This window comes from Narcine bancroftii, chromosome 13, assembly GCF_036971445.1.
Source record: "Narcine bancroftii isolate sNarBan1 chromosome 13, sNarBan1.hap1, whole genome shotgun sequence".
Classification (NCBI taxonomy): Eukaryota; Metazoa; Chordata; class Chondrichthyes; order Torpediniformes; family Narcinidae; genus Narcine; species Narcine bancroftii.
In genome coordinates this window covers 15,114,314-15,127,384 of record NC_091481.1, presented here as the reverse complement: position 1 = coordinate 15,127,384, position 13,071 = coordinate 15,114,314, and the positions used below count along the sequence as shown (strand labels likewise).

At 38.0% G+C, this 13,071-nt stretch overlaps 1 protein-coding gene and 1 long non-coding RNA gene across 2 annotated transcripts in view; one reads left to right on the top strand and one right to left on the bottom strand.

Annotated features, from left to right (window-relative positions):
• kmt2e (lysine (K)-specific methyltransferase 2E) overlaps positions 1–13,071 on the top strand; it is a 120,762-nt gene that overhangs the window by 88,498 nt on the left and 19,193 nt on the right. Inside the window, 8 exon segments of the mRNA XM_069908245.1 lie at positions 113–211; positions 1,960–2,121; positions 7,321–7,686; positions 8,516–8,761; positions 9,105–9,255; positions 11,065–11,318; positions 11,769–11,819; positions 12,489–13,052. Of these exon segments, the coding sequence (XP_069764346.1) occupies positions 113–211; positions 1,960–2,121; positions 7,321–7,686; positions 8,516–8,761; positions 9,105–9,255; positions 11,065–11,318; positions 11,769–11,819; positions 12,489–13,052 (1,893 nt within the window).
• LOC138748326 (uncharacterized) lies at positions 4,638–12,590 on the bottom strand. Its single transcript, XR_011347935.1, has 3 exons — positions 12,462–12,590; positions 7,299–7,531; positions 4,638–5,014 (listed from the first exon to the last, which is right to left on the bottom strand). It is a non-coding gene; the product is annotated as an uncharacterized lncRNA (long non-coding RNA).

The following is a 13,071-nucleotide window of genomic DNA, read 5'->3' as shown; positions in this document are numbered from 1 at the left end:
TTTCTTGGTCAGCTGTATATCCCAGTAGTGACTAATCCAGCAAGACTATAGCTCTCCATCATCTGTAGAGAGAGTAGTGCAGATCAGTAAAGCAGTCATTTCCGTCTTGCAGGAGCCAGATTTTATTGAGGATATAGAAGAAAAACCTCCAGTTAGCAATGAAGTAGAGATGGAGTCTGAGGAACAGATTGCAGAAAGAAAAAGAAAGATGGTAAGTTGACAGGTATATAGCTGCTTCATGCTATCACAAGATTTCAGGCACATTGACAGCTTTAAATGATTGCTAAATTGCTGCTTTGTACATTTGGGCTATTAATGTTCTGTAGGATTCTTCTTGCCTGATGAGCTCCTAATATGAGTCAGTGATCAGATTGTAGCTCTGAAAGAAGTGATCTCTACTTGTTTGCTATTGCTCCAGATTGTGTGTTTAAAATGTGTCCAGTCTGCCCTGCTATGCTGCTTTACAGCCTTTATTAAGATGTTTGATATTTCTTCAAATCTCTATTTGGCTTTCATGATTATCAGTTTCAAGTGATTTTTTTTTTAAATAACTGAAAGAGAGCAGCTATATGTAAATACTTAAGATTTCAGGATATTCCCAATGGATTAGAGATATCATAACTCTTGCCCAGTTTCTTCACATTTTAAGTACAGGTATTTTCATTTTCATGTATCTGAGCACCTCATTTCATGTTTCTGGCGCTAGAGTTTGTTGTTTACTTTCCACCACGTAAAGGTCCAGGAATTCCAATATGCTCAAGGACAATTCTTAAAAAAAAATGCAATAATCAAAATAAATAATATTAATTGAACACTTCAATTGTTAGAAAATGATTGGTTCGAAATAGTGTTCCCCCCATGTTTCCTTATCTGAAGAATAACTACTGATGCTGAATTCATGGAGTAGGAGATTGAATTTGAAACAGATTGGATGGTATTTCCGATAATATGTAGATTTTCCGATGTACAACCTTGTTGACAGACTGTGAGCAGAGTTTTGCAGCATTGAAATGTTCTTAGTTGATCATGTGCCATCATTGTATTATAAACTAACTTATACCATGACAGAATAATCTGAGTCTTGAAATGATAAAACAGATGAAGAGAAAGCTGAGATCAATTGGAGTATTTTTTTTCTGGTAGAATTTACATACTAAAGGAACTCATCAAACCTTTATCTTTATGCCTCAATATTTATTATTGGAAGATGACTGACAACCAGATAATTGCTTGATGTGTAATTGTAATACGCACCCCATGTTCTTGCTTTTACTTTGCACATGCATGTAAAATGAGTAAAGATGTTGGATTGTTGCATAAATTGTTTGCCATATTGAATACTCGCATGTAGAAATTGTTCCCATTACAATTATGATACATTAAGTTGCACAGGGATCACTTAAATTCAGGTTTTGAAAACTTCATTAACAGGATTTAAAAATTCAGTAATTTGGAGCCCAGAAAATGAGCACATTATAATAGTACTTAAAATGTCACCCAAGCAGTACTTCAGTAAACTTTCATGGTGTATCTTTAGCATAACTAATCCTAAGTTGATTACTGACTGGAATTTTTTTAAAATTACATTATATATATATATCTCATATAATATAAAACTTATGCCTTCAAGTGCATAAGAAATTAAGTTTTTGTGCAGTCCAGTTAGTGTGCCATTTTTATTGGTAAAGCATGGATCATTAATTATTTGGGGTGTTGCATGTGACATTTCCTTTAAAACCACAATTTGAAAATGGTTAAATATATTTGTATTCAGAAACAGTACTTTTCAACTGCTTATTTTTCCACTTCAATGTGAATTAATATATGAGCTACTGAGCACAATAAAATTGTTCAGGAATTGTGCACATAAAGCATTATTAAATGCAATGTAATGTTTATATTAGCATATGGTTTGGTATATATTTGCCTCAGTTTTCTTATTTTAACTTATTTCAACAGACTAGAGAAGAGCGAAAAATGGAAGCCATCATGCAAGCGTTTGCAAAGATGGAGAAGAGGGAGAAAAGAAGAGAACAGGCTTTAGAACGAATCAGCACAGCAAAGGACGTTAAACTGGAGAGCAAAGAAACACAAGCAGTACCCATCTCAGATTCCACACAGGTATTACTTTTTTTTTGTTTTTCTCTCAAATTAGAAAGCCAAACCTGTTTCCTCTTAAGTCTGTGTTAATTCCCTTGTACCTTACATTAGCACTACCATCCCAAGATTCACTACCTCATCTACAGACACCCAGAAGTACACTAACTTGGTCCAATGTTGTAGTTTATGAATTAATTTTTAGGACACTGAAGAAAAATTGTAATTTAGTTGCTTTCTATTTCATAAGGGTACCCCTATTTTGTGAGCTACTCCTTTAACGAACAAAGCACTGACCGAAGAAGTTCCAACCTTGGTCATTTACTGCTTTATGTTGATTTTTTTCACCCTTTTTAAATGCTTTCTTTTTCTTCATTTACATAAATCCATAGAGCCCTACAGCACAAAAAACAGGCCATTCGGCACTTCTTGTCTGTACCGAAAACGTTCTGCTAGTCCCACCAACCTGCATGCATTCCATAACCCTCCAGACCTCTCCCATCCATGCATCTATCCAGTTTATTTTAAAAACGAGAGTGAGCCCACTTTTACCACGTCAGATGGCAACTCGTTCCCACCACTCTCTGAGTATAAAGGTTCCCCCTAAACCTTTCCCTGTTCATCCTAAAGCCATGTCCTCTTGTATTTATCTCTCTTAATCTAAGTGGTGAAAAAGTTCCCCTTAATGTTCCCCCTGAACCTTTTCCCTTTCACCTTAAATTCATGTCCTCTTGTATTTATTTCTTCTAATCTAAGAGGAAAGGACCTACTCGCATTTACTCTGTCTATACCTCTCAGAATTTTCTAAAGCTCTCTCAAATCTCCCCTCATTCTTCTACATGCCAAGGATTATAAAGACCTAACCTGTTTAATCTTTCCCTGTAACTTAACTCCTGAAGACCCAGCAACATTCTAATAAATCTTAACTGCACTCTTTCAATCTTACTGATATCCTTGCTGTAGTTTGGTAACCAGAACAGCACACTATACTCCAAATTTGGCCTCACCAATGTTTTATACAACCTCACTATAACATCCCAACTCCTGTACTCAATGCAGGATTTATGCCACAAGCTTTTTTCTCAACCCTGTCTACCTATGACGCCACTTTCAGGGAATTATGTATCTGAATTCCCAGATCCCTTTGTTCCTCCGCATTCCTAAGTGCCCTACCATTTACTGTGTATGTCCTACTTTGGTTTGTCCTTCCAAAATGCAGCACCTCACATTTGCCTGCATTCAATTCCATCTGCCACTTTCTGTCCCATTTTTCCAGCTGGTCCAGATCCCTCTGCAAGCTTTGAAAGTTTTCCTCGCTGTCCACGACGCCTCCAATCTTAGTGTCATCAGCAAACTTACTGAACCAATTTACTACATTACCATCCAGAACAAAGATATAGACAACAAACAACAATGGTCCCAGCGCCAATCCCTGAGGCACACCACCAATCACAGGCCTCCAGTCTGAGAAGCGATCATCCCCTACCACTCTCTGTTTTCTCCCATTCAGCCAATTTCGAATCCAGTTTACAACATCTCCATGGATATCTAGTGTCTGAACCTTCTGAACTAGACTCCCATGTGGAACTTTGTCAAAGGCTTTACTAAAATCCATGTAGACAACATCCACAGCATTTCCTTCATCCATCTTGTTGGTAACCTCCTCGAAAAACTCTAAGATTTGTTAAACACGACCTCTCATGCACAAAGCCAAGCTGACTATCCTTAATCAGCTCTTTTATCCCCGATCTCTCAGCATACCCTCCAATGATTTACCTACTACTGACGTCGGCCTGTAATTTCCCAGTTTACTTTTGGAGCCTTTTTTAAATAACAGAACAGCGTAAGCTACCCTCCAATCCTCTGCCACCTCGCCTGTGGATAAGAATGTCTTAAATAGTTCTGCCAGGAACCCTGCAATTTCTACACGTCTCCCTCAAAGTCCGAGAGAATATCATGTCAGGCTCAGGGGATTTATCTACCTTTATTCGCTGTGAGACAGCACACATTCATAAGATCACTGTAAAATTTGAGGGGAAAGAAGCTTCTGTTTGTGCCAATGGGAAAATAACTACCCAACCTAACCCAACCAAGCAGAACCCTACTTATTCTATAGCCCTCCAGTCATAAGTATTTGTTTCTACCTCCCTTTTACGGTTTAAATTCCAGACCCCTAGCACTCCCCGTCACCTCTCTCTAATCCTTTCAGCAATTACTTTGTTGTTATTATCCCTTTTAAAAGGAAATGAGTCCTTCCTCTCTACTCTGTTTGGGTCCTTGGTGATTTATAAACTTCATTTCAATTCCTCTTCCAAAGAAAACAACCCAATCCTGTCCAATCGTTCCTCAGAGGTCAGAGGTGAATTTTCCAGTCCTAGAAACATGCTAGTCATGCCCTTTTTATTCTCCCCATTTTGATCATCATTTTTTTTTTACAACGTGATGAATACTCAAAACTGTAATTCAGTTCTACTCTTCAAACATTTAATATTTTTCTAATGGAATTTTAATTTTTTTTTCAACTCTCGTCCAAAGACAGGCTGCATGTTTCAAATCCCAATGAGCTGCTTGTCATCAACTCTGCTATTTGATTGTAACAAGCAGCACTTCCCCCATTATATATTTTCATCTTCCAAGGTTCCTTTAACGTCAAGTTCATAATACACAAAATCAGAATTTATTGTCATGTCATGTAATTCATTGCTTTGCAACAGCGTTAAAGGTGCCAATTGCATTTTTAAAATTTAATTAATTAATGTGAAAGTAAAATGTGAGGCATTATCTGAGGCAGTCATTGTCCTTCAGAAACTGATGGCAGAGGGGACGAAGCTGTTTCTGTGCCATTGGCTGTTCATCTTCAGGCTCCTGTACCTTCTTCCTGTTTGAGGTTTGCCCGTAAATGCACACAGAAGTGACACTGTCAAGAAGAGAAAGAGAAGCCAAAGCAAGTCACTTCAGAGACATTGATCCCTGCAATAGAAGCCTCTGGATGATGCATCTCCCACTCCTCCCAGGTCCGTACCAGCGGAAGCGCTGCCATTATTGCAGCTGCAGCAGTGCCGCTATTTGGACTGAATGCTATAATGAGTTACAGTGCCTTTATTGATGTAACTGTTAATATAATGCCAGTCAAACTTGTGAAATGAGTACAAATTATTCAGTTTTGTGCTTCCATCTTAGTTGAAAATATTTTTCAAAAATGTGCAAAAGTTCATTGATTTGTCTCTTTCTAACTATCATTTGAGTTGCCGATTTTTGTGTCACATCATCATTTATTTGTGATCAGCATTGACATGTTACTAATGTCTTCTAAATTATTTTTTGTTTGCTTTTTCTTTCCTTTTGTTTCTTTATTGATCAATTATTTTATTTGAACCCAAATTAATCACTTTGGCCATCTCAATTAGCTCTTCCTTTCACAAATATAAAACCATAGACATCAGAGCAGAAATAGACTATTCAGCTTATAGAGTCTACCCTGCTATTTAATCCTGAGCTGATCCATTATTCCACTCAGCCCCTCTGCTCAGCCTTCTCCCCATAAGCTTTGATGCCCTGGCTAATCAAGAACCTATTAATCTCTGCCTTAAATACATCTGATGATGTGGCCTCTTCAACTGCCAGTGGCAACAAATTCAACAGATTTCTCATCATCTTCCTAAAGAAATTCCTCTGTATCTCTGTTTTAAGTGAATGCCTGAAGAAACTCAGCAGGTCATGCAACATCCATAAAAAGTAAAAGCTAACCAATGTTTCGGGCCTGAGCACTTCGTTGGGAAAAGGGAAAAACAGGTGGACGCTTGAATAAAAAGGGGAGAGGAAGAGAGGTGTGGGAATAGGAAGTAGGAGAAGCACAGGCAGGTACAAGTGGGAGGGAGAAAGAAGCTGAGAATTGATAGGGGGAGAAAGCTAAGAAGGGTAGCTCTCTGAAGGGAGAAGGAAGGGAAGGGAGTGAGGAACTGGAGGAAGAGGCAGCGATCGGGAAAGAGGGGAGGGTCTATATTTCTACGCATTATGATTGTATATCATAACATTATTCCCTCAGTGCTGGTCAAGAAGCTACAAAAACTAGGCCTCTGTACTCCTGCCCCCTGCAACTGGATCCTTGACTTTCTCATTGGAAGACCACAGTCATTTCGAATTGGAAACAGTGTCTCCTCCTCACTGATCATCAACACAGGCATGCGCAGCCCACTACTCTACTCATTATATACCCATAAATGGGTGGCCAGGCACAATTCCAAAGCCATCTACAAATTTGCCAATGACACTACAGTTATTGACAGAATCACAAAAGGTAATGAGGAAGTGTACAGGAGGAAGATAGATAGCTTGTTGAGTGGTGTCACACCAACAGTCTTATGCTCAACGATAGCAAAACTAAGGAGATGACTGTGGACTTCAGGAGGGAGTCAGGGGAACATGACCCACTCCTCATTGAGGGCTCAGTAGTGGAGGCAGTCAAGAACTTCAAATTTCTGGGTGTTAACACCTCTGTCCTGGGAGCCTCCACGTTGATGCAATCACAAAGAAGGCTCACTAGTGTCTATACTTTGTGAGGAGTCTGAGGAGATTCGGTATGTCACCGAAGACTCTCGTAAACTTCTACAGGTGTAGTGTGGAGAGCATTTTGGCTGGTTGCATCACTGTCTGGTATGGAGGTGCCAACTTTCACAAGAAGAATAAACTCTCGGCCTGCGACATCACAGGCACAAGATTCACTTTATTGAGTACATCTACAAGAGGCAGTGTCTTAAAAAACCAGCCTCTATCCTCACCACTCAGGCTATGCTTTCTTCATTCTGCTACCATCGGGGAAAAGGTACAGGAGAGCTGCTTCCCCGCTGCTAACAGGTTCCTAAGGGATCAATAAACGAAAGACACTGCCTTACTTTTTGTGCACTATTATTGTAGTTATTGGATTTTGTATAGTAATGTCGTCAGATGGTTATAACATGTATGTTTGCACTTTGATGCTGCCATAAAACACTGAATTTCATGACTTGTTCATGACGATAGATTCTGATTCTGAAAATTGCAATGAGTCATACCAACAGCATGGATTGAAAAGTTATTCTAGCTTTATCAGCCCTGCATTATCACTTGTAACTTTTATAAAATCTGAGCCAGGTTTCATTTTTTGGTTTTAACATTAAACATCCAAAGTTCTTAATTTATCTAAGGATGTGTGTGTACTATACCTTTGTTTTTCTATTCCTCAAGGAAACTGTGAAGGAAGAAGTCTTAAGTAAGCCAAATCCTGCTAAGATAAACAGAACAAAACAAAGGAAAAGCTTTTCTCGCAGTAGGACTCATATTGGACAACAACGCCGGAGACATAGAACTGTTAGTACTTGCTCTGATATTCCTCCATCTTCTCCAGAAGTTGATGTCCAACTGAATGAAGTTGAAAATTCTTTTGCTGAGACTGCACCTAGGTCGTGCGATGCCACCATGGAAGAAGAGGCAATTGAAATAGAACCAGTAGCGGCACCAACAGAAACAACCACAATTACAGCAGAAGAATCAACTGTAACACCATTACCACCCATCAACAGAACAGCAACTAAATATCCCAAGACAAAAAAGGTTTACATCTAGCTAAGTGATCTATATTTGTTTATTTTGCATAGGTCGTCGCTAGCAATGGTGATGGAATCATGAGTTCAGAGCAAGATTTTGCAACAGTTAGTAGTGCTACCTGACAGCTTTGAAGACTTAGTTTTGCATGCTTTTTGAGTGACCACATGATTTCCTCCAGATACTACATTTTCCCTTTGTGTCCCAAAGACATGTTGATGTAATTAACAAGACAACTTCTCAGTACAAGTTAATAGCAAAGAGAATCAAAGTAGTGGTGAAAGAATTGTTTTCCAGTGGTAAATGAGAAGGGGCAAGGGACTAATGGGAGCTGGCCTGAACCCAACAGGCATGAACCCTCTTGCCATCATTACAAGTACAGTAAAATTCCCATTATCTTGAATTCAAGTAACCGGCAAAAAAAAAATCAGTGATAATAAATAGGTTAAAATATCTGTAAATTAAAAATTCCCTTCCCCCGCAGTTAGCTCTCCAATCCACAGAACATGCAATCTCAAGAATCTGGAAAATTCACTTATCTGGCATCTACCAATCCTCATAGGTATAGGACGCTGGGGATTTTACTATATAAAGTAAAATATATTCTTAATAAGAAGCCATTTAAAAACAAAATTGCATCATGCAAATTTTTCCCACTATATTTTAGCCCACTAAGCTATTTTTCTTTCCAAAGAGTTATATGCACTTGTCTGATTTTTTTGTGGGAATGGGGGAATCATTTCTGTGAAAATTAGAAACTAAATATAAAATAAACCTTAACTAATTAGCAATTATTTTATGACAATGTTAATGGTTTTAATATTTGCTTTTTTTTCAGCACTTGGTCAGTGAATGGTTGAATGAGAAGGCTGGTAAACTAATTGACAACCCTTTAGAGAGACCTCTTCGAATAACAACTGATCCTGAAGTTCTCGCTACACAGTTGAATTCGTTACCTGGCCTTGCACACAGTCCTCATCTATATACAACCCCTAAGCACTATATTCGCTTTTGCTCCCCATTCTTGACAGAAAGAAGACGTCGGAAAGAAACTTTGGAACCAAAGGTTGGATCTTGCAAAAAGGTATTTAACATATTTTTTGCTTTGATGTTTGTCAATAAATTTATTTTTGAGTTAGTGTGATAATAAATCCTCAGTTAAAACGTAGATCATAATTTACTATGTTTGACCTAACATGTTGCAAAGAACTGATAAGATACTGAGTTTTATGAGGGGCAACCCACAAATATTCACGGTGAGTGAATGTGCAGTCAAAATGATTAAGACTTCTGAAGATTAGTTATGAAAGCAAACATTTCTTTCATAAATTTAAGGGATACCCAAGCAGTAATAGGCGCTGAGAAAATAAATTCTTGTTTCATGCTTTTGTGTGAATAACACCTCATTTGTATTTTTGTTTGTAAAGCGTTGGTTGAAGCAGGCTTTGGAGGATGAGACTTCAATTGTCGTTGATGCTTTTGATTCAACTTCGTATGATGGTTCTCTGAGTCCAGCAATGAGTGGAGAAACTAACAGCCCAGGCACTGTTGCACTCAGTGGAAATTGCTGTGTGACAGGTATTGTAACGTGATGTAAAAATCTACAAAATAATAATTGTCATAAAATACTAATCTGATTCAAGTACATCCACATTGAAATGGATATCATTCCTCATTCACTCAACTACCACAAATATCTGATATTCACCAATGCTGAACAGGTCATGTAGGATTAATAATGGGAATTGATTTTGCACTTCCAAAACCCAGGAAAAGAGTGAGTTTGGGTTTATTAAATCTGTTTTTCCTTCAACTTTTAACTGGAGACTTGGTTGGTCCTGATTTTCTTTTTGTAATGGCCCTTCTATGTGTGTCTCTCTTTCTTGTGTCGTGACCAAAACATATGCAAGGCTATCTCTATTTTATCTGACAGAGTCAATGAAAATATCATGATACTTTAGTCCAGGTTTTGAGGTGTTGGGAAAATTTGTCATTATTTCATAGGTTGTGTTTAGTCTAGACTTCTGTTTCAAAGCTTCATAGATTGTGAAGTCAATTTCAGTTAATTTTTTTTTTTGCTGACATCTAACTTGGGGATAGCATGCACTTCTCAAGAGTTTAACATTTCATTGGATAAATATCAGAGTGTAATTGTGTTGATGTGCAGGGTTAGGGAAGGTGAGTGAGTTTATCTATTTGTTATTCTCTTTCATTATTCAGGTACCTAACCTTTTATCCAGATTTCTGAAAACTGACAACCTCCAAAAACCAGCACTTTTTTCGGTAGTGCTAACATCCAAGTAACATTAATTTAAGTACAACAAAAATATATTTGCTATTTTCCAATCCTGTCAAGTCATGCAGCATAGAAGGGCCCTTCAGCCTTCACCCTGTTAATGCCAGCATGAAATACCTAATCTCTATTAATCCCATTTACCACCATTTGGTGCATACCCTATCGTTCTTTGAAGATTCAAGACCTTATCAGGGTTCCAGATTCAAAATAACCTCTGGGTGAAAAAATTCTTCCTTCGGATTCCTCTGAATCTCTTTCTCCTCATCTCAAATTGTCTTAAGTAGTTTGTCATGGGGAAAAGTTTATTTTTGTATAGCCTATCCAGGCTTCTCAAACTTTGTATGCCTCTATTTGGTCTGTAACATCCCCAGCCCCCTCCTCCACCACCCCCCCCCCCCCCTCCCCATCCAAGAAAACAAACTCAGCCGATGTAGTCTTTGCTGAGACTGAAACATGCAAACTGGGCAATATCCTGTTGAATCACCTGTGCACCTTCTCTAGTCTAACATTGTCTTACCTCGAGTTGGACCTATCTTATCAAGTGCTTCATCATATCGATGATTGCCCAACTTACTGGACTGACCCAGTTTTTCTTCTTTTACTGAATCTTGTCTCTAAATGTGGTTATATTCTATTTCCCCTCCTCCTCCTCCTCCCACGGCACAAGTAACACCAAGGATATTATGCAACCCATCTGACATGTATCATGACTATTCTTTACTTTCAAAATGGCCTGCAGCTACTCTTGAGACATCCCTGTCCCTGGCACTAGTAACTTTCCAGAGTTTCAATCATAGTGACAGAAACACCTATGCTCCCCATTACCTCATGGTGATTTTGGCCTTTTTCTCCCCTGCCTTGTTTTCATTATCCATTTTTATATTTTTGAATATTTTTATCTTCCATTTCAATTATTATTACATGATTTCATTGTTAGCTGTGTTATATATTCAGTTCAATCTTGTCACACATCATGTGCTGTTATATTTTTGGATGTTGGATATTGTTAACTTTTTAAATTCATCAGAGGTAGTTGGCTCTTCCCTGGGGGAAATGTTATGTTATTCTCATCCTCTGCTTTTATCCTTCAGAATTAATTACCCCTTTAAAGAAAAGAAGATTACGCCATCTAACAGATTCTGGTCTACCTGAGTCCTTCACTCCAGTCCCTTCTCCACAGACAACACCCCCTTTTATTGATATCACTGCCTCGGATCCTTCTTTGTGTAGTACTCCAACAAAGGGAAAAATGGAGGATGATTCTTGTAGAAATGGCCTGAAACCTATTTATTCACCAGTGACTCCTGTAACACCCAACCTTCATGGTAACAGCCTACAATTTGAAGTAAGTTTTGTGCTTTGTTAGGGAATATTCAGGTGCTAAAACGTGTGAATTATTTTCAGCTATTTTGGTTTGATAATTTGTGATATACAGGCAGTCCCCAGGTTAGAAACAAATTCCATTACTTGTCTGTCCATAAGCCAAATTTGTACATAAGGCGGTACTCTCAGTTCTTATTTAGCGTTCATGAGGTATTATGTGCATGCGCGAATTGGGGCATAATACACGTGTGAATTCAGGCACAATTAATCTTATGCGTGAATTGCGGAACAGCCATTTTGTAAGTACGAGTTGTCCGTAACATGGACGTTTGTAACCCAGCGATTGCCTGTACAATGTATTGCTAAATATAAAGTATGTTTTATTTGATAGGGTAAAACTGCATATTTTCAGCCAGTTTAAAAGCATTTTGTTCATATTTTCACTGTATTCTCTCCTTTGCCCTATACAAAGAACATTTCATCACCTGAAAGTTCCCCTGAAGTTAAGCGAAGAAGTTATGAGGTAATTTAGTGTAATTTGTTTAACTGCATTAATTATGATTTTTTAAAAATACGGTGTATTTTTTATTGTACAAGAAATAAATGTTCTATTAATCAAGGCAACATTTGAGGTTAGCATTGAAACCCCACAAAGATGTGAATAATATTGTTTCTTTGAACTGTAAAACATAATTCCTCACTTCCTTGTACTTGTCCAGTAGAGCCGACAGGGGCTCGATACTTGGGCTGTCAGCTTTGAGGTGACATTGTCTTTGGTTTCTTTTACAGTAGCTTGTAGATTCGTTTTTTCAGAAAAGGAAAATTGGAACCAACCCATTCATTACATTTTTGCATGAGCAGTTCTTCAACAGCAACGCTTACGTTGCAAGAAAAATCCCAGATTCGGGCAGCAATTTGTAAAGAAGTCATTGAAACTTTATAATTTTTCATCAAACTTGATTTTTAGTTTTTAATCCTTTTATGCAATGCTGTTTCTCCATTGTCTCAAAGGTGTTAAGTAGCTTTTAGGAACCCAGTTTTTTAAAAAATCTACAGAAGCACCTTGAAATGGTAAACCCTTCTTTATCCTATATACAACTATTTGATTTTAATAAATCCTTTCCTATCAATAGCATTGAATTTAAAGAATAAAATGTGACTTAACTTCTTAACAATTCTTTTTCATTTGCAGATTTCTGACAAAGTATCCTCCCTGTTAGCATTGAATTCTTTAAGGAGCTCCAACTTAACAGAAATGGGACTACACGATGTAAAGACTATTGGAGATATTAGCCCAAGGAGTAGAACTGAAATTAACCAATGTAACAATGGCATTGAATCTATTCCGGAACTCCAGATGGGATTTGAATTGTATGAGCAGCACACATTGCACAAAGATTTAGAATGCCCTATTCACCATGATCGGACTGAAGCAAACAGCCAATCAGAACCTATTTACAGTGGAATGGGCTCTGTGTACTCTTCATGGATGAAGAGCCCAGAACGACTGAGCTTAAATTTCTCACCATTGAATTCAAATCTACGGGATCTTACACCTTCGCATCAGTTGGAGTTAGGAGGTGGCTTTAGGGCAAATGAATCGAAAATGCTTCAAGATGACACCAGACTATCATTTCCAGAAGGAGCTGGTTATTATTGCTCTGAGGATGGGATGATCAATTTTAGCAAAGGGATTAATGGGGATTGTATGACAGAGGGAAATAGTACAACACAAAATCCACCACAGAAGAAAAAAGTAAGTGATTATACCAAAT